The 22,300-nt window shown below is 42.7% G+C and overlaps 1 protein-coding gene across 2 annotated transcripts; it reads right to left on the bottom strand.

The window, feature by feature from the left end:
• Nucleotides 1-15: 15 nt before the first annotated feature.
• On the bottom strand, nt 16-17,774 carry LOC133424106 (endoplasmic reticulum-Golgi intermediate compartment protein 2-like). Of its 2 annotated transcripts, none has more exons than XM_061714531.1 (14): nt 17,617-17,774; nt 16,304-16,503; nt 15,363-15,471; nt 15,215-15,261; nt 15,058-15,125; nt 14,888-14,928; nt 13,915-14,016; nt 13,648-13,743; nt 13,366-13,421; nt 13,000-13,098; nt 12,815-12,912; nt 12,139-12,301; nt 542-621; nt 16-459 (listed from the first exon to the last, which is right to left on the bottom strand). In XM_061714531.1, exons 2-14 carry the CDS (start codon nt 16,407-16,409, stop codon nt 379-381), a joined length of 1,146 nt encoding a protein of 381 aa, XP_061570515.1. In that variant the 5' UTR covers nt 16,410-16,503; nt 17,617-17,774; the 3' UTR covers nt 16-378. The 2 variants fall into 2 exon arrangements, with proteins under 2 accessions (XP_061570515.1, XP_061570516.1); XM_061714532.1 differs by having other exon boundaries at nt 16,304-16,434.
• Nucleotides 17,775-22,300: the final 4,526 nt, after the last annotated feature.

Raw genomic sequence — 22,300 nt, 5'->3', positions numbered from 1 at the left:
ATGTTGTATTTGACCGTCTGAAGGTTCCAACATCCTCTTCAAAGTCGACCAGCAGCCAACAGAAACCAGTCCGTGGTGGTTCATGCCGTCGAATCTTCAGTTTGTGGGTATTTCTTGTCGTTAGAATAGCAACCAAAGGGGCCAGAGACTACAAAAACGTCTAATCAAAGATGTGAAAACAAGCATTATACAGTCCGAGTCCACATTTTTCAGTGATGAATAGACAGCTCAAGTTACCCCCAGTATTGTGCTGTTAGATCTTTTTTTTTATTAAACCATAAAACATGAGAAATGAGTGTTTGAATAAACCCGTGTGTCCCGCAGGGATTACAAAGCTTCGACCTTGATAACCTCTTGAATCTCGCCGCGATGAAGCAGCTAGTCGCGAGCGGCGTCTTCAGCCAGCAGAGGAGTCCGGTGATGGTTCAGGTTGTTCGTATGGTGGTGCAACTGTAAATCCTGCAGCAGACAAGGTTTAGTCTTTCTAGAGGGGCTTCCTACAGGGAAACAGTTTTGTTAGGAGAGGGGGGGGGGGGCTCACCTCTCTCGGCCTGTAGATTCCCAGTTTGAAGCGACAGCAGATGAGATCAAAACAGAAGCCGACGAGTCCATGAATCATGCCTTTGAGAGAGACGACACCAATCCTTAAAATGAGAAACATGATAATAAACCCACGAAAAAACAAGTTTAAACCGCAATGGGAGTTTTTTTTTCAGGAAAAGATGCTCTCATACTCGCTTTCACTCCTTTGTGTGGCTCATTCCAGTTATTCTGTCTCACCGTGATGTGTTTTAGGCCCGTGATTCCCAACCCCCGGGCCCCGGACCGGCACCGGGCCGCAGGGCTGTTACTACTGGGCCGTGAAATGGCTTGTGTTCTGATCATAATTAGGGCTGCAAAGATTCGCCGACGTTGTCGACAAAAATCGATAATCAAAATTGTCGACAATTGTCACCAGACGTTTTTTTTCCAATGGAGTGAGGCACTTCACCTCATACAATCTCTGCCGAGAGCCGCGCAGAAGACAGTGTCTCAGCGCAGCTTTTTTTTTTTTTTGCGTCTCATAGCCTACTTGCCAGCAATGTGAACCCGGAAATGTTGAGTACTCCAAAGTTTTATGTTAGAAATGTACAGTATAGGTCCCCAGCATTTAGAAACTGCCTGATGCTAACTTACATATGTTGGGCAATTAGCATAATTAGCATCAATTAGCATACTCACATATATGGACAATATTTCAGCAATTGCTTGGACAATATTGGAGTGGTGCTAGGGGTTATTGAGGATGCTGAATCCATTTCTGACATTTTCAAAATTCAAAATGGCCATTTAAACCAGAAGTGGCCATATTTCAACTCCTGGTGGGCCGATTTTGATGAAGTTTCAGTCAGTTTAGAAGATGCTGAATCGATTGGATTGGACAGATAACCTATGTATTTGAAATAATTGAAACAACTCGGTTATAAGTTGTAGGATATTTATGAACACAATTATCCAAACAGTGCAGAACATGTACATTTTAATTCACATTACACTCTGAGGTGACTCACAATTGGGTATTGGAGGTAACAAAGGCAGGTACCATACCAAACTAGAATTAAAGCTGCAAGCAGCGATGAACGGGCCCTCACACCCTTGTGCACGTTCAGGCTGCAGTGCAAGCTTGTATGACTTGCATGTAGATTCTTCAGGTCTGGGGCCTCATTTAAAATGGACTGCGTAGGAGTCATACTAAAAGTGCACGTACACCCAAAAGCCGAAAATGCCGGGCGCAAAAAAAAATCAATAAAACCGTGTGCACGCACACTTGCACGCAATGTTCGCTTTATAAATCACAGTCCAGCTGGAAGGTTGCGCAGCTGAATCCGCCTCATATCCCACCCTCTACACGCCCACTTTTTACCATAAATACATATGGATGAGCCTGCTGAGCATGCGCAGTGGCTTCTTGCAGCCTGTTTGGCTTCAGAATGAATGAGAGGGTGTCCAGCCACCGTGACACTGACTTTCACAGAGACTTAGATCTAGGTGTTGTAGATGATGTGGAGGACAGGAAAACCACATTATTTGGTGGTCACAGTAAAAGTTAGAATAAGTATATAAATAGTATACAATAAAATAAAGCGAGTGAGTGGCAGCACGCTGTTGCTGCCCGTTAGTGCCACGACGCAATTACCACTGGGGACAGGGGGTAATTGCGTGTCCCCCCCCACTTTTCAAAATCATGTATTTGTCCCCCCCACTTTAAAGTTTAAAAACTAACGGTAGGCTCAGTCTGTGATTGCAAATCCTCAAGACTGTCTGTGCGAAAGCGATGCGAAGACGGGAGCGGAGCCCCGCTCCCCCCCCTCCCCTCAGAGCTGCTCAGGGCTGATTTATGGTTCCGCGTCACACCAACGCAGAGCCTACGGCGTAGGGTACGCGGCGACGCGCACCATACGCCGTACCCTACGGCGTAGGCTCTGCGTTGGTGTAACACAGAACCATAATTCAGGCTTAAAAGTAAACACAACATGCGCGCACCCGGCATGACAGGCAGATACACACGGGGAGAAGAGACTATTTCTTTAATTTTTATTTTGTTTAAAACTTATGAACGCAATTGTTATATAGTCCAACCTTATTTTAATCAGAACACTTTCTGATTAAAATCCGAGAGTCGAGAGTCGTCGAGAGTCGTCAGCACCTGCAGGTGCACCGGGATGGCGCGATTCCGGCGGGTCGGTCTCTCTAAAGCTGGTCCCAATTCAGCACATAGATCCAAGAGCACTGCTCTTGGGAATCTAAATCGGCTTATTAGCCAGTCATCATCATGGGCCAGGAAATCTGCATGATCTCTGAATTGTCTCTCCATCCTGATCCAACCATTTCCGTGGTCCTCGAGTAGTGCCAGCGCATACATTGTGCAGCATTACGCACGGCTGTCACTGTGCATTTTATATTCTTACACAGCAATTAGACTGATTGTCACACACCTTGTCACGATTGATCATTAGATGATTAGACCGCTGCTATTAACCACTCATTTGAGGATGGGAATATGATATATGTACGTCCTGCAAATGCCTGCGTAATGGCGTACTCGTGGAACACATGGATCTATGATGGTGCCGGCTTGGGTGTAAATGGATCTGTAAGTCTGATATGTGATGACATTGACTATGTTTACATGCAGTCCACATTCGTGTTATTGCCAATCTTCGCGTTTTAAAGTGGTTGTTGAGTGCATGTGGACGCAGTCACTGGGAGTATGACATGTATCTGGCTGCATTTCACCACCTCACCGCCTGCGTCGCCAGTTCCCCATGTCTTAAGTAGATTCTTACGGGAGGGTGAGGGTTGCCGTAGGGATCCGCAGATTTTTCGGTTAGTTTTTTCTTTTTAGATCCGAGGCTTTGCGTAGATGGCGGCTTCCGCAACTTTCAGGCGCTTTTTCTGCGCAAGCAAGCTTTATAGATGAGGCCCCTGGACATTTAGCGGATGACACTAGCCATGACTCTCTATATCAAACCATTCAAAAGTTATGGCAGAAAGTAGGAACCATCAGATATCAACCAATCAGAAGAAGGGGCGGGGCTAATTCAGGCCAATGAAGGTCAAGGACTCAATACCGGGTCAGATCACACCAGCCACGACTCTTTATGTCAAACTTTATGTGTATCCATCCATACATACTTATACTCATTTGGGTCACAGGTATGGAAGCACATTTTTTTTCAAAAGGTGTGAATTCCAGAAACAGAGTCATAGATTTTGATTGCACATGCATAAACATTATTTTGTGGTCATAGTTTTACCGGCAGCAAAGACAAGTTCAACAGTTTGAGCCTCCACTGGCTGTAAACTGTCACTAATGGAGTTGTGTAGACCTCGATGACCAGAGGTGTCAAAAGTATTCACATTCATTACTCAGGTAGAAGTATAGATACTAGAGTTTAAAAATACTCCTGTAGAAGTTGAAGTATCAACTCAAGTTTTTTACTCAAGTAAAAGTATAAAAGTACTGGTTTCAAAACTACCTAAAGTATAAAAGTAAAAGCAATGCAAGGGGGAAAAAGTCATTAAGGACAAAAGCCATTGGAAATGAATGCATCTCAGTATAATGCAAATATATTAAAGAACCATATATGTGTACTATTGAGCATTAACATGTGTTTCAGAGAGCAGGAGATATGATGACTAGTTGCCTATAAGTATTGTAATGGTGCAAAAAGTCCAACTTCAGAGGCATGTTATCTTTTATCCTAACCTTTATTGGAATGTACATCCAAGTTTAGTTGCAGGAATCTGAGGGAACGGGTGTAAGAACAAAACTGGACAAGAACATCGGTGCCACAACCACAACCAAATTCACTCTATCCGGATGGAGCAATTTAACTGGATAGTTTTTTTTTTAAAGGCCGAAATGAAATAGAATAACAAGGCTGTTTTTAAAATGTAAGGAGTAAAAAGTACTGATAATTGCGTGAAAATGTAAGGAGTAAAAGTAAAAAGTCGTCCGAAAAATAATTACTCCAGTGAAGTAAAGATAACCAAAATTTCTACTTAAGTAAGGTAATGAAGTATTTGTACTTCGTTACTTGACACTTCTGGTGATGACCATTGATTAGAATCAGGTGTGTTGATGCAAGATAACACCTAAACCATGCAGGACCCTTCTGATCCCTCTACCCCTCCTGCCCTCTCATCCTACCTGATCCCTCGAGGACCGGACTTGAAGAGCCCTGTGATAGACTATTTTGAAACCTCATATCAAAGTACTCTTCAGTAGCTCAACTGGATGCAAAGAGGCTTTCCACTGCAGAGCTTGTGTTCAAACCTTATCCCGGGACCACTTTTAAAGCAATTTCCTTCTACTGAGGACTAAAAACTCACTAGGAAGCCATAGCGGCATGTGACTCTATGGCACAAGATGTTATGGAGGTGCATGGTCTAAAGAAGACTTAAGGTTCAATTCCTTCTAGAGTTCTTTATCCTGTTGTCTTTAAAAAGCACCAAACCTGTCAATTTTAAAGTTCAACATTCAAAATGAAAAGTTAAATGCGCTATGAGACATGACTGAAGAGGTTATTTGGTGGTTTGGAGGGATTGCAATTTTCAGTGCAGCTGAACTTGTGTCCTGGTGTAGCTCATCTTGGAACAAAGAGGGTTTCAAATGCAGAGGTTATTGGAGCAAACCCTATACCTGAGCCACTTTTAAAATAATGTCCTACTGAGGATTGAAAACTGGCCAGGAAGCCTGTGCAAGAGGTGAGTACTGTATGTGGCGCATCATGGTAAAGCGCTGCACATTGTTAAAGACACTGTGAGTTCAATTCCCGCCAGAGGTCTTCAGCCCGTTGATTTTAAGTAGCACATAATCTAATGCATGTTATCATTTATCCTATCCTTTATTGGAATGTACATCCAAGTTTAGTTGCAGGAATCTGAGGGCAACGGGTGTAAGAACAAAACTGGACAAGAACATCTGAAACAACCACAACCAAATTCACTCTATCCGGATGGAGCAATTTAACTGGATAGTTTTTTTTTAAAGGCCGAAATTAAATAGGCTGTTTTTAAAATGTAAGGAGTAAAAAGTACAGATAATTGCGTGAAAATGTAAGGAGTAAAAGTAAAAAGTCGTCCGAAAAATAATTACTCCAGTGAAGTATAGATAACCAAAATTTCTACTTAAGTAAGGTAACGAAGTATTTGTACTTTGTTACTTGACACCTCTGGTTGTGCACCATGGAAGAGTGCCACACATTGTTAAACAGACTGTGAGTTCAATTCCCGCCAGAGTTCTTCATCCAGTTGTCTTTAAGTAGATCAAAATCCACTTTTAGAGTTCAACACTCAAAATGAAAAGATAAATGCACTATGAGAGATGTCTTCCCCCAAGGATACTGGTGGTGTGGAGGGTTTGCTCAGGGCTCTAAGGCGCCAATGAAAGGGTGGTGCATGCTGGTTCAAACCCTCCCCATCCTCACAATCTGGTGAGGTAGAGGCATCAGACCATATACCTGGACCACTTTTAAAATTACGTCCTTCTACTGACGATTGAAAACTGGCCAGGAAGCCTGGGAAATAGGCAAGAATGTGGCGCCTCATGGTAAAGAGCTGTACATTGTTAAAGAGACTGAGAGTTCAATTCCCGCCAGAGGTCTTCAGCCCGTTGACTTTAAGCACAAAATCCCCTTTTAGAGTTCAACGCTAAAAATGAAAAGATAAATGCACTAAGAGAGATGTCTTCCCCCCAAGGATACTGGTGGTGTGGAGGGTTTGCTCAGGGCTTTAAGGTGCCAATGAAAGGTTGGTCCATGCTGGTTCAAACCCTCCCCATCCTCACAATCTGGTGAGGTAGAGGCATCAGACCATATACCTGGACCACTTTTAAAATTACGTCCTTCTACTGACGATTGAGAACTGGCCAGGAAGCCTGGGAAATAGGCAAGAATGTGGCGCCTCATGGTAAAGAGCTGTACATTGTTAAAGAGACTGAGAGTTCAATTCCCGCCAGAGGTCTTCAGCCCGTTGACTTTAAGCACAAAATCCCCTTTTAGAGTTCAACGCTAAAAATGAAAAGATAAATGCACTAAGAGAGATGTCTTCCCCCCAAGGATACTGGTGGTGTGGAGGGTTTGCTAATGGCTTTAAGGTGCCAATGAAAGGGTGGTGCATGCTGGTTCAAACCCTCCCCATCCTCAGTATCTGGAGGGGTACAGGGATCAGGGAGGATGAGAGGACAGGAGCGCCTGGGGGATGAGGTAGGATGAGGAGGGGTCAGGTAGGATGAGGAGGGGTCAGGTAGGATGAGGAGGGGTCAGGTAGGATGAGGAGGGGTCAGGTAGGATGAGGAGGGGTCAGGTAGGATGAGGAGTGCTAGGGGGGTCAGGTAGGATGAGGAGGGGGTCAGGTAGTATGAGGAGGGGTCAGGTAGGATGAGGAGGGGTCAGGTAGGATGAGGATGAGGAGGGCAGGAGGACTAGAGGGGAAAGGCAACGGGGATCAGGGTGTAAGAGCTTGGGGGATTCAGGAAGGTTGAGGTAGTAGCGCCCAGGGGATCAGGTAGGATGAGGAGGGCAGGAGGACTAGAGGAGAAAGGCAAGGGGGATCAGGTGGGCTAGGGACATGAGGAAAGACAGCTTGGGGGGGTCAGGAAGGTTGAGGTAGCAGCGCCCAGGGGATCAGGTAAGAAAGTAATTACCCTTTTCAAAGCTTTGATTTGTAAAAGGGCTTATCACCTGATCCTCCAACCTAGCCTCATGCCCCCTCTTACACTTCTCCTACCTAACCCCGCAAGCCCTTCTCAACCTTCCTGACAGCACCGAGCCCTCCTCTTCCTACGTCATACCCCTGGCCCTTCAGCTGTCCTCTTACTCCCTAGCCCCCCTCATCCTACCTGACCCCCCCCTCATCCTACCTGACCCCCCCCTCTTCCTACCTGACCCCCCTAGCCCTCATCATACTACCTGACCCCTCCTCATCCTACCTGACCCGTCCTCATCCTACCTGACCCCTCCTCATCCTACCTGACCCGTCCTCATCCTACCTGACCCGTCCTCATCCTACCTGACCCCCCCCTCTTCCTACCTGACCCCCCTAGCCCTCATCATACTACCTGACCCCTCCTCATACTACCTGACCCCCTCCTCATCCTACCTGACCCCCCTAGCACTCCTCATCCTACCTGACCCCCCTAGCCCTCCTCATCCTACCTGACCTCCCGACCCCTCCTCATCCTACCTGACCCCCCTAGCACTCCTCATCCTACCTGACCCCTGCTCATCCTACCTGACCCCCCTAGCCCTCCTCATCCTACCTGACCCCTCCTCATCCTACCTGACCCCTCCTCATCCTACCTGACCCCTCCCCCCTCATACTACCTGACCCCCCCCCCCTCATACTACCTGACCCCTCCTCATTCTACCTGACCCCTCCTCATACTACCTGACCCCCCAAGCCCTCCTCATCCTACCTCATCCCCCAGGCGCTCCTGTCCTCTCATCCTCCCTGATCCCTCTACCCCTTCAGATACTGAGGATGGGGAGGGTTTGAACCAGCATGGACCACCCTTTCATTGGCACCTTAGAGCCCTGAGCAAACCCTCCACACCACCAGTATCCTTGGGGGGAAGACATCTCTCTTAGTGCATTTATCTTTTCATTTTTAGCATTGAACTCTAAAAGTGGATTTTGTGCTACTTAAAGTCAACTGGCTGAAATTGAACTCCCAGTCTCTTTAACAATGTACAGCGCTTTACCATGAGGCGCCACATTCTTGCCTCTTTCCCAGGCTTCCTGGCCAGTTTTCAATCGTCAGTAGAAACACGTAATTTTAAAAGTAGTTCAGGTATGAGGTCTGATGCCTATACCTCACCAGATTGTGAGGATGGGGAGGGTTTGAACCAGCATGGACCAACCTTTCATTGGCACCTTAAAGCCCTGAGCAAACCCTCCACACCACCAGTATCCTTGGGGGAAGACATCTCTCATAGTGCATTTATCTTTTCATTTTGAGTGTTGAACTCTAAAACTGGATTTTGTGCTTAAAGTCAACGGGCTGAAGACCTCTGGCGGGAATTGAACTCTCAGTCTCTTTAACAATGTACAGCGCTTTACCATGAGGCGCCACATTCTTGCCTAGTTCCCAGGCTTCCTGGCCAGTTTTCAATCGTCAGTAGAAGGACGTAATTTTAAAAGTGGTCCAGGTATATGGTCTGATGCCTCTACCTCACCAGATTGTGAGGATGGGGAGGGTTTGAACCAGCATGCACCACCCTTTCATTGGCGCCTTAGAGCCCTGAGCAAACCCTCCACACCACCAGTATCCTTGGGGGAAGACATCTCTCATAGTGCATTTATCTTTTCATTTTGAGTGTTGAACTCTAAAACTGGATTTTGATCTACTTAAAGACAACTGGATGAAGAACTCTGGCGGGAATTGAACTCACAGTCTGTTTAACAATGTGTGGCACTCTTCCATGGTGCACAACCAGAGGTGTCAAGTAACAAAGTACAAATACTTTGTTACCTTACTTAAGTAGAAATTTTGGTTATCTATACTTCACTGGAGTAATTATTTTTCGAACGACTTTTTACTTTTACTCCTTACATTTTCACGCAATTATCTGTACTTTTTACTCCTTACATTTTAAAAACAGCCTATTTCATTTTGGCCTTTAAAAAAAAACTATCCAGTTAAATTGCTCCATCCGGATAGAGTGAATTTGGTTGTGGTTGTTTCAGATGTTCTTGTCCAGTTTTGTTCTTACACCCGTTGCCCTCAGATTCCTGCAACTAAACTTGGATGTACATTCCAATAAAGGTTAGGATAAATGATAACATGCATTAGATTATGTGCTACTTAAAGTCAACGGGCTGAAGACCTCTGGCAGGAATTGAACTCACAGTGTCTTTAACAATGTGCAGCGCTTTACCATGATGCGCCACATACAGTACACACCTCTTTCACAGGCTTCCTGGCCAGTTTTCAATCTTCAGTAGGACATTATTTTAAAAGTGGCTCAGGTATAGGGTTTGCTCCAATAACCTCTGCATTTGAAACCCTCTTTGTTCCAAGATGAGCTACACCAGGACACAAGTTCAGCTGCACTGAAAATTGCAATCCCTCCAAACCACCAAATAACCTCTTCAGTCATCCACTGCCAATCCAGGAAGCAGGAACACACGGAAACACACGTCAAGCACTGGAAATCTGCAACAAAAAACCACAAACAAAGCACGAAACCGCCACGGAGCCAACCAAAACAATAACAGCAATCGACCTAAATCTTGAGATCTGATTGCAGTCTGAGCTAAGCTACCGCTACCGCTACCTAAACCCAAAAACTAGAGAGCCAGCATGCAGGTGAACAAGCCAGTGTGTATGTCTATGTGTGTGTGTGTATGTATATGATCATGTGTGTGTGTGTGTGTGTGTGTGTGTGTGTGTGTGTGTATGCGTGTGACTAAGTGACTATGTGTGTGTGTGTGTGTGTGTGTGTGTGTGTGTGTGTGTGTGTGTGTGTGTGTGTGTGTGTGTGTGTGTGTGTGTGTGTGTGTGTAATAAACCAAACAAAGTTCCACCTGAAGGGGGAACTTTGTTTGCCGTGGGGGCCCGCGGGCGGGGGCCCCACGGCGCGGGAAGAAGCAGCCAGGGATCCCGCGGCGGCGGACCGCGACCCAGGCAATCCCCGGCCACCCGGTCCGGGCCGGACACGCGGCCAGGAGGCCCTCACCCTTCAGGCCAACGACCCCCACCCGGCACGGGGCCAGCCTGCCCGGAGAGACAGAGCCGCCCCGGCCGCCGACGCGGGCAGGCGCACCCGCCCCCCACGAAAGTGGCCCTCCAAGACCAGAGGGGCGCCCCGCCACAGAGGCAGCGGGGGGGACCGGAGACGGGCCCGGAGAGAGGGAACCCCCCCAACAAGGCAACACCCGTGCAGGCCCGACAACGGAGGGCCCCAGACCCAGGCATCCCATTCATTCATCCATTCACCTATCCGATATCTATACTAATAATAATATGATATACTATACATAATAATAATACTAATAATACTAATAATAATAATAACCATCTTTGTATAATATAATAATGATAAATTATTAAGTTTTGATGTCCTGCCAATGGAGGCCCAAATCCTCCATGGCAGGACCCTTCCATACCGCATTCTCACCGACACAGACACACAATCACACACCGTTTCCCCCTACCCGGAGGGGTCCAGCACCGCCAGAAGGCGCCCCAGGCTGCACGGCGAGCCCCGCCAGGCCCGGGTATCCCGACCCACCTATCCCAGGCCGGTGAGGGAACGCGGGTGATGTGGGACCCCCTCCCGCCCCTGGTGTTGAGTGCATGTGATTAATGCCATAAAAACAGGGAGGGGGGAGGGCCAAGTATCGATTTGACACCGACCCCCCCCCCCCCCCCCCCCCGAACTACGTTTCCTTGTCAAATGTATTTATTAAGTGTTGAATGTGCAGTGTCTATTTTGCTGTTAAAACCGTGAGGCGGGGAGTGCCGGGCCACGCGGGACAATGCCCCCCATGACCCGGACCCCCCGCCCTTTGCCTATGTGCGTATGAATCGTGTAGGGGGGGAAGGAGGGGGAGTGGAGGCCGAAGCCAGGAAGCAGGACCAGCAAAGCCGGCCCTGATAAGACACCCGCGTCCCCCCACCGGCCATCCAGTAGACGGGGGCCGGCCCTCCGAGCCGGGCCAGGGCCCCACCGTACCTCCACGGGCACCCCCGGCGCCGCCGGAGCCCCCAGACGGAGGGGGAAACGGTCCAACATCCTCCCATTCATACTGACAACATAAGACATAGACACCTGGGAATGGCGCCACCCCGCCGCCGCACCCGCCCGTGCACCCCCCGGTCAGGGGAGGCCCGATCCCCGGACCCGGCCCCACCCCCCCCCCCCCCGAGGCCACCCCGGCGGACACCCCAAGGGTCACGGAGTCCCCACATCCGCAGGGGCACTTGGCCCCCGCCCAGCGACGGAGGACCAAGGCAGCAATGCCCCCCCAGCGCAGACAGCCACCCCCCACCCAGGCAGGGCCGGGCCCTCCGAGTGGGACCCCCACGTCCGCAGCATCTGGCAGTTTCTAAATGCTGGGGACCTATACTGTACATTTCTAACATAACACTTTGGGGTACTCAACATTTCCGGGTTCACATTGCTGGCAAGTAGACTAATATATGCAGACAAGGAAAAAAAAAAAATCCATCCAAGCTCCTTCCTGTAGGCTCAGATTCTGTGGACTACGGTTATCACCCCCCCAATATCTCAACATGGGCCTAATACAGTGAAGCTAAGACTCCAAAAAACTTGCATTTCATCATCAAAAAGGCATTTCGAGTCTTTATTGTGAGACCTAATGTAAAGAACCTGTTTGACACCTTTTCAGGTTTAGAAACGCAAACGAACTGTGAAGCATTGTCTGAGGTATGCCCGTACCAAAAATAAGACATCATATGATAATAAAAGTATTTTGTTAAGGTGATATAGACCAACTTTTAAAGAGGATGACCTGTTTATTTCTTTCTCCTCTTCATAGATGTGTTTCATTTCCCATGTGATGCCATGTGTTTGTACTTTTGTGTTCAACAAGCAGAAGCGTATTTGACTGCAGGTGGAGAGGAACTCGCCTGTCGTGGAGAAGATCCCCCCGACGATGCCGCACAGTCGCACCAGGAACTGCCACAGCGGCATGTGCTGCTCGCTGACCGTCACCATCAGGGCGCTGGTGTCGTACTTCACGAAAATGCCGGAAACGCCGTGACTCCCCGCCGTGTGGTTGATCACCCGCTCCTTTTGAAGCAGACAGCACAAGCGTCTCAGGTTTTCCTCCCACCGTCCACCTAAACCAGGGGTCGGCAACCCAAAATGTTGAAAGAGCCATATTGGACCAAAAACACAAAAAACAAATATGTCTGGAGCCGCAAAAAATGAAAAGTCTTGTATAAGCCTTAGGATGAAGGCAAATGGCGAAAGGTGAAATGTGTAGAAAAATGTCGAAATGTTGAGAAAAAAGTCGAAATGTTGAGAAAAAAGTTGAAATGTCGAGATTAAAAAGGAAAGGAAAACATAAGAAAAAAAGGAAAAAAGGAAAAAAAGAAGAAAGAAAAAAGAAAAAAAAGAAAAGAGAATAAAAAGCAAAAAAAAGAAAAGAGAATAAAAAGCAAAAAAAAGAGAGAAAAAAAAGGTCAAACATTTTTGAAAAAGCCACTAGGGCGGCACTAAAGAGCCGCATGCGGCTCTAGAGCCGCGGGTTGCCGACCCCTGACCTAAACCTTCTGTGCTCCTCATGTGTTGGTTACTCACCCGCTCCGTCACGGAGAACTGGTGCGTGTCTGCAGATATCTCCCGCGTGTTCAGTCTGGTGGGTACCACTGTGATGAAGTACTGGTACATCTGGTTATCTGCGGAGGAGAGTGACAGGAAACGATAAAAATGGTCCGCTGACTCCCCCCTTGAGCTGTTCCGTCCTCCGGACTGCAGTAACTTACTGTTGCAGGTTATTTTCTCGGTGCTGTCCAGAGGATTGATGATGCCCGGTATCTCCTCGCCGAAAGATAAATGATCTATTCGATGGGAGAAGTTGTACGCTGCAACGCAAAGATGGGAACACGCTCAGCTGATCAATACCACGAAGAGTCACAGTAACTTTGGCCACAAAACTGATCACTTTAATGACGACAAAGCACAAGACGTGCAGGAGTACTGCCGCCAGGAGATCTCCCTAACAGATCCAGCTCACTGGTTTAATGTTTTTTTTGTTTCTGTAACAGATCAGAAACGGAGGCTTGTCCTGCAGCTGCTGTACTTTCAGCAGATGTGCTGATTTCACTGTAAAACATTTTTTTTAAACTTACCCTCATGGCTCACAAAGGCTGCAATGTGTGCATGACCCTGGGGATGGTGAATCGGCCTGAAAAAGACGGAATTAGTGTCTTTCCTGTTTAAAGTGATGTCAATCCAAGTTAGTAGGTATTGTGTTGTTGTGCATCCCAGATTGTATTTGCCTAATACCGAAACCTACTATAAGGATTTTTTTTTACTTTTTACACTAGAAACACAGGGATGGAAGAGTGGTTACTAGTTCATGCTCCTAATTGTTTATCTATCATTTCTATTTTGATTATTCAGGTTCTTACTTTCCCACTGTGATGTGTAGGTTTCCTGCCACCTTGTTGACATAGACGCTTCCATGTATCCTGCAAGCGCTGAGTGGCTCCAGAGACGCCTCCTCCCTGCAAAAGCCATCAATGAACACTTGACTCTTGTGCTTGTTTGACCATTAGCTTCACATCTCTGAAGACTACCTAATATTCTCATGCACAAGCCAAAGCTGCACTTCATTTGCTTTGTTTGAAAAGGCATCAAGAACTGCTTGGTAGTTTGTTGACGTGTCTGAGACTGACCGTGGAGGCAGAGCTGTAGGGCCTCCTTTCAGCAGAGCTTTGTACAGGATTTCCTGCAGAGCGTGTTCCTCTCTCAGCCTGCTCTGTATACGAGACAGCGTCCTGGACGACAAAGGAAAGGTTTCAAAATTGGCTAACGTGCCCAGTTATACCAGTTACGCAAAGACAAGGACATCTGGCATGCAGTTATGCAAGATTTTCAGACTGAAACCGTCAACCACAGGCCTGACGGACTACTTCAAAAGCTGTTCTTGGAGTAGGAAGAACAAATCTAGCTGTCCAGTTTAACCACTTTGCCTTAAAATAAACCGTCATGCCTCAGTTACATGTGTGGAATTTACTGCACCAGCAAAGCAAAAATATAATGTGCATGTGGGTATTCCTCAATCTCCAAGTCTTTTTACATCATTTGACATCATTTAGACCAGGGGTCAGCAACCCAGCTCTAGAGCCGCAGCCCTAGTGGCTCCCTGGAGCTTTTTCAAAAATGTTTAACTTTTTTTTCCTTTTTTTCTTCTTTTTTTTCTCTTTTTTTCTTTTTTTTCTTTTTTTTCTTTTTTCTTCCTTTTTCCTTTGCTTTTTAATCTTGACATTTCGACTTTTTTCTTGACATTTTGACTTTTTTCTCCACATTTCGACTTTTTTACTCAAGATTTCGACTTTTTTCTCAAAATTTTGACTTTTTTCTCGAAATTTTGACTTTTTTCTCAACATTTCGACTTTTTTTCTCAACATTTCGACTTTTTTTCTCAACATTTTGACTTTTTTCTTGACATTTTGACTTTTTTTCCTCAACATTTCGACTTTTTTTCTCAACATTTCCTTTTGCCATTTGCCTTCATTCTAAGGCTTATACAAGACTTTTCATTTTTTGCGGCTCCAGACATATTTGTTTTTTGTGTTTTTGGTCCAATATGGCTCTTTCAACATTTTTGGGTTGCCGACCCCTGATTTAGATTCTTCATTCACTTACCTTTGCCAAAGCCTCTGTTGTGGGGTCAGTTCAAAGATAACCTGATCAAACACACACAGGACGAAGTGGGTGAGGCGAAATCTCAAAACCCTGACAGACTGAATACAGGTGAGGCCAGGCATGGGTTTTATGCATCTAAAATACTTTCCGGGTTTAAAGGAGGCACTCACAGGCTCATATTGAAGGCCATTGGACATGATCATGGTCTCCGCCAGGTCCAGAATATCTGCTCCCACATCTGCAGTCGGACACATGAAATCCATGAACACAATAACCCGTATGTCCGTAAAGGTTTGATGAGTGATGAGTTCTGATATGACAACTTACGCTGGCATTTCATGGCGACTGTGATGTCAACGTTTATTCTCAGCTTACTGACATAAAGAAAATGATATTTTTTTTGTTTTATATTGCCACGACAAGGGATGTAATATGCATAATTAATCCAATCTGTTTTAAATAAGCAACAGCTCACCTCAAAAAATCCTTGTCTACTGCATATTCATACTTCATCCACGTATCTTGATAAACGAAGAACTCCAAGATGGCCAGAACCGCCATGGCACTAAAAGCGATGAGCGACACTGTGGGTGAGGAAGATGAGGAGAACGGGTTACACCCAGTACTCGAGTTGTAAAAAAAAATCAGGGGGGATGGTGGATTTTATCATATGGGGACAGATAATTTGTGCTGATTACAAATAATATAATATATTACAAATAATAGCACTGACCAAAACACCTGCAGAAATACTGCAGGAATGACATAGCAGCAGTTAAATGCAGCCTTCTGTAAGCTTTAAATATCCACTGGGCTTACATTAAATACATCAAAACACAACAATAAAAAACAGTTTTCTGAACTTATCAATATGACTCTGCCCTTCACAGGATCAGTAAAATGGATCACTGCAAAAACTCACAATCTTAACAAGAATATTTGTCTTATTTCTCGTTAAAATGTCTCATTTTAGTAAAAAAAAATCTCATTAGACTCAAAACAAGACTCATCACTGGAAAAAACAACCATTTTCACCTGTTTCAAGTAGATTTTCACTTAAAATAAGTAGAAAAATCTGCCAGTGGAACAAGATTTTTTTGCTTGTAATGAGAAGATAAATCTTGTCCCACTGGCAGATTTTTCTACTTATTTCAAGTGAAAATTTACTTGAAACAGATGAAAATTGTCAAATAAGTAATTTTTCTGGTGATGAATGTTGAAATAGCAGTAAAACCACATTCATTGATTAAATGACATAAGGGATGGAAAGGGGAGATGGCAGTTTTACAGGGGGGATGATTTTGACTGTTTTTATTTCAGGGGGGATGCCATCCCCCCTCATCCCCCCTCAACTCCAGTACTGGTTACACCTCCATCACCATGTTGTTGTTGTATATTTTCAGAGGGTTTTCCCACCCGTTCCTCCCGACGCCGACGTCTCCATGTAGCTCTTGGACACTTTGGGGAAGGCGTCGAGCTCCTTCACCAGGCTCAGGGCTTTCTTCCTGGAGAGACGCCTCATCTTGGGGTTCAGGTTTGCTCTCCACCTCCAAAATCAAACAGTTGCATCGTCTGGCTTTGATGGCAGTTTCATCAAGGATGGTAATAAGGAATATCTGATGGAGCGATGATGCAAACATCTTAAAACATGGCCTTCACACTTCAGATACTTATCATGAATACTTTTGTTGATTTAAAGCTGAAAACTTGATTATTTGCACATGTAAATAGAGGTTATATTGATTTTCTTTTAAAAAGGTAGGAAAGAGAAAGAGGTTTTTCACACTGTTGGAAAAAACATGTCTGTTACACATTAACGAGTATATTTTACTGTGCAATTATTGTTTGGTCAATATAATAACATAATCCACAATTTATAGTCTGCATTTTAAGTCTCGCTATAAAAAACAACTGTGGAGGTTTCAGTTTTATCTTAAAACATTACCATGTTCACCTACAGGACTGTCTCAGAAAATTTGAATATTGTGATTTTCTGTAATGCAATTACAAAAACAAAAATGTCATACATTCTGGATTCATTACAAATCAACTGAAATATTGCAAGCCTTTTATTATTTTAATATTGCTGATCATGGCTTACAGCTTAAGAAAACTCAAATATCCTATCTCAAAAAATTAGAATATTCTGGGAATCTTAATCTTAAACTGTTAACCATAATCAGCAATATTAAAATAATAAAAGGCTTGCAATATTTCAGTTGATTTGTAATTAATCCAGAATGTATGACATTTTTGTTTTTTTAATTGCATTACAGAAAATAAAGAACTTTATCACAATATTCTAATTTTCTGAGACAGTCCTGTATAGTGCTCTACCTTAAGACACTAGATAAAGCAGCATTAATAATAGATTATTTAGATTAATCCCATACCTTACAATTATTTTGATATTGGTCCTTGAAGATACTTGGAAGTACTTTTTGTGTTTTTGTGTTGAGTCAGTAATACTTATTAATGCAAAATATATGCAAATATCACAACACCTACAAGCATTTTTTTTCTGTAGATACAAATATATCAGAGATGCTATAGAAAATGAATAAATCAAACTACTCCCCTACAGTCAGTGTTAAGTGTGGCAGATATGGGATGAAATACAGATAAGTGTAACAGATAGAGGTGCTTTCATAACATGAAAATATAATCCGCCTTCCAAAAGATGAACATCTTTTGCTGCTGTCAGAACCGTTTATTATCCATCTGCTTACCTCTTTTATCATCTGGTTAGATATTAAATCCAGCTACAACGTCCCTGGAGGTCTTACTGAGGCCATGAAAATTATTATTATTTTGAACCAAGTCTGGATTTTTACGTAAAACATATTCCATGATGCTGAGTAAAGATGCGGTCCACCTCTCTTCTTCCTCTCCTGCTTACGTCGTGACGTAAATGACGCGCGCTGTGAACGTGCAACTGTAGTTTTACGCTTCTGCCAGCAGATGGCGCAATAATACAGAGCTTTTCCCCTCGTATTTTAATTGTGGGTCATGGATTACTCTCTGAACAGTCATTGAAAATATGTTTCTTACAGAGGTGGGTAGAGTAGCCAAAAATTGTACTCAAGTAAAAGTACTGTTACTTCAGAATAATATGACTCAAGTAGGAGTAAAAAGTAGTCATCCAAATAATTACTTGAGTAAAGGTAAAAAAGTACTTGGTGAAAGAAAAAAAAAACCATTCAAACAGACAAAAGTACAAAATAATCATCTTCAGGCAAATTAAATCAATAAAATAATAAAATAAATTAAAATTAATAAAAAAATAGCTTAAATTAAAATAATCTTAAAGTAAATTCAAGTACTTTAATAAATAATAAAATAAATAAAATAGCAGAATAAAAAAATTAATTAAGCACAAGTAGCACAACATTTTAAGCCTTTGTACTTTTCTTTTTTAACCAGGCAGAACTAGAACAAACATGAACTCATAGAAACTCTGTGTGTGTTTGAGTCTGTGTTTATGTGACAAAACATGCAAAAACAAACATTTTTCCCAAAGAATCACCCAGTGATGTCATGAGATTGACACGTACGTGGATAAAAGGGATAAAAGAAAAGTAACAGCTCAACGTAGCTTAATATAGTGGAGTAAGAGTAACAGTTTCTTCTTCACAAATCTACTCAAGTAAAAGTAAAAAGTATAGTGATTCAAAACTACTCCTAAAAGTACAACATTTCCCAAAACTTAATCAATTAAATGTAACGGAGTAAATGTAACTTGTTACTACCCACCTCTGGTTTCTTATACTTATTTAAACTGATAATTTTACCACATAAAAACACCAGGTTTAAACATACCATGTTTCCTACATCCTGTCTGATTTAAATGAAAATAATGTCAGATTTTATTATGTTTTTAAACTTGTTAGCAAAGTAATTAAACTATTTTATACATACATCATTCCTACATTTAAGTTGGTTTATTTAATTCATTGTTCATCAGTTATTGAGGAAAATGATTGATGCCAGGTATGAGATTAACACGTAGGACACTGTTGCCGTGAACCTACAAGGTTTTTATTTAATTTTATTGTTGTTTTTTACATTTTAACATTGTTATATTAAATAATATCATCATTTAATATTATTTAATTATTCTTTATATATTATGTTTTATCTTTGTTCTGTGAAGAACTGTGGTTTTAAGTGTGCTATATGAATACGGTCTGCATGGCTCCTTCTAGAAGTGAAACAGGTTGCACCAACAAAACAACTCCATCACAGAAACACCATAAACATTACAGTTTACGCTGTTTTACATGTTTTCAGAAGAACAGATTGCCCTGGTTAGCTCCGTAAATTTAGGAAGGTCTGGATGTCCACTCAAGATAACAGTGGTTTGAAGATTGTAGCATTCTTTCCAAGGTGAAAAAAAAGCTTCACAACATCCATCCAAGTGAGAAACAATCTCCCGGACACATGACACATGTATACAATTGTCAATTATCAAGGACACTACAAAGAGGAAACCTGATGAAAGCAAACACCGCAAGGTGCAAACCATTCTTAAAGCCAGAATAGTATTCGTCTGAAACATCTTAAAAAACGAAAACGACGCTGGATCATCATTTTGTGGAGACGTAATACTAATATCATCTGAACCAGAGGGACTGGAGGAAAATAAATATATAAATAAGGCCAAAAAGAGAGCATGACCAGAAACACGTGGAGACAGTGTGATGCTATGGACATGCAGGGCTTCCAGTGGGTCAAAAGTGGATGTTGATATCAACATCAAACAGAAACAGATGAATGAGCTCCAGAGTGTCAGATTCATCCTGATGTTACGAGGCCGAATACTCCTCACTTCACAGTACAGACGGACAAGAAACCCAGAGGTTATTTGAGGTAAAGAAGTGGATTCACCAAGTCCACAGCTTAATCCCAATTTCTCTGAGCTGGATTTCACATGGAGCACAAAATAACAGTGATGTGATGGCCAAAGATGGTAACAACTGAAAATGTATTAATAATAATCTTGTCTAAACACTTTTAAACTGCTGAAAAAGGAAGTTTCTATATTTTAAAGGGCTGTAATCATTATATATTTTTTAAATATTTTATATAAAACTAACTTGTAAGTATAAGTTTAATAGGTTGCAGTTTGTTTGTTTTGTTTTATTAAGATCCCCATTAGCTTTTGCAAAGCAGCAGATATTCTTCTAGGGGTCTTCATATTCTCATAAGTGACAATACAGTGTACACACAATACAAACCAAACAGAAAAAATACTCATTCACAAATATATACAGAAACACAAAAATTCACACATACAAAACAAGAAAACATACAAGACAAGCTCCTACATTGAATCATCACGAATACTTTTGTTACATTGCAAAGATGCCATGACCCAACAATATGAGTTAAATATTTAATTAATTAATTAATTAATTAATTAGTTGATTATTAAATATTAATCCTTAAAATTTTGTGTTTAATAATAATCTTTTTGTTTCATTTTAAAACTTAGCACATTTTTCTGTTGCGTTACATAATCAGGAAGTGAATTCCACTCCTTCATTGCTCTGTATATCACTGTGCCAGCAGATGTGTTAGATTTTGGTAAGGTAAAGCAACCTCTAGCAGCATGTCTTGTTGAATAGTTATGTGTTTCTGAACTGAAGGTTAACTTTCTATACAAAAGTCTTGCCATTTTTGTAATAATATTTCTTATAAACACCATCAACAAGTACAAAAATCTATTTCTTACATCTAGCCAACAGAGACTGTCATGCATTTTAGCAACATTTGTCCTTCTTCCACATGAAAGTGCAGTGACCAGATAGAACACAAGTCCAACAACCTCCAAACACAATTGTATGTTTATAATTCAATTAAATAATACTTAATGAGTTTCTGATTGGAAATTAAACATACTTGACAATCAAGCCCGGATTACCCAATGGGCATTATGGGCGGGCGCCCAGGGGCCCACGCGCATCAGGGGGCCCATGGCCGAGCCTCTTTTTTTTTTTTTTTTTTTTTTTTTTAATTTATTTATTTATTTTTTTTAGGGATTGGGGCAGCTAGAATTGGAGAAACCCGTAGACTGTATATAACCAATAAAAATCACGTTGATTTTTTTTTTTTTACTAAAATGGAATGTTTTGATTGATCAAACAGCTAGCAGTCGGACGTCACTGTCCTTATAAACGCCGCACTGACAGCTCCGAGTTGTGGGCATACCTGCCAACACTCCCGATTTAAGCGGGAGTCTCCCGATTTTCAACCATTTCTCCCGCCCTGCTCCCGATTTGTAATTTCTCCCGCTTATCTCCCGATTTTAAAGTGAAATGAGTCAATGGTGTTTCACGTGTCGGGGTTCCTGCATGGATGTATTATATTAACGGGTTCCTGACAAACCTGGCAACCCAACCCAAAAGCACTGCCTACGTCCAAGCTCCGCCCCCTGGAGCTGCCAATACGTCAACGTCGCCGCCATATTGGATGTTGCAAGACTGCGCTGTAAACTAATACAAGTGAATGGACTTATTTTCATAAAGCATCTTTCTACAAAGAAATTTACGTTTTACGCCTCATTTATTCATTCACACACGCACTAATATACTTGGGAAACAGTTAGGCACCAAATATAATACGTTTAATTTTGTCATATGGCAAAAATAAGAACTTTATCGATCCCACAGTAATTCATGTTATATCAGCTATAGAGAACAAGTTAGTGCCGAAAAACAATATCCCCCCTCACAAAAACAAGAAAAATAGAGAAACATATTCTCTCATCAGCAAAGCATTACATAAACATATTTAAAAATTTTCAAGTTACAAAATAACATATTTGAACCATTTTTCAGATTTTTTCAGTTATTTTATTGTTTGGAAAATGGTTAAAATATGTTATTTTGTTATTTGAAAATTTTAAAATTTGTTTTGTTTGAGAAAATGCTTTGAAAAGAGGCTGAGGGAAGAGTTGGTGGAGAATCAAGTCATAGTAAGCAAGGATCTCCCACAGGAAGAGAGAGTTGAAGGTTCTTGGTTCTTCTAGGGAAAGAGGAGAGCTTTACAAATCTGACATCACTGGTGAAGGCAAAGCTCTGCATCTCTCACAGCAATGCAAGCTCAGAGAGGTCATTCAGCATGGTGAAAAAGATCCTCACAGAAAACACAATGAGTATGGATAATTCTACTCTTTGAGCACTACTTTCTTGCAGGATAAACCATACCAGCCCTGGCCACAAGTATGTACCCTCCAAGAAAGTGATTGAAGCTGCAAAGTCTGCCACGTACAATTACAACAGGTCCTTGGGTGACAAAGGGAACCTGGAAAATTCTACAAATATTGTATTTAATTGTTATTAATACTAAACTTATTTGGCTCCAAGAGGCTGTAGAGTCATTTTGGAAGGTACATTTTAGCATATTTCATTG

Source organism: Cololabis saira, chromosome 23, assembly GCF_033807715.1.
Source record: "Cololabis saira isolate AMF1-May2022 chromosome 23, fColSai1.1, whole genome shotgun sequence".
NCBI classification, from domain to species: Eukaryota; Metazoa; Chordata; class Actinopteri; order Beloniformes; family Belonidae; genus Cololabis; species Cololabis saira.
The sequence above is the reverse complement of the archived record's forward strand: the minus strand, read 5'-3'. Positions and strand labels throughout refer to the sequence as shown.

Excerpts from the sequence above, each read along its gene's own strand:
- LOC133424106 (XM_061714531.1), bottom strand. The coding sequence starts at position 16,409 with ATGAGGCGTCTCTCCAGGAAGAAAGCCCTGAGCCTGGTGAAGGAGCTC. Across the intron at positions 13,744-13,914 it reads CCTACAGCTCTGCCTCCACG|GGAGGAGGCGTCTCTGGAGC; the intron begins GTCAGTCTCAGA and ends TGGCTTTTGCAG. Across the intron at positions 460-541 it reads GAATCTACAGGCCGAGAGAG|GATTTACAGTTGCACCACCA; the intron begins GTGAGCCCCCCC and ends TGTCTGCTGCAG.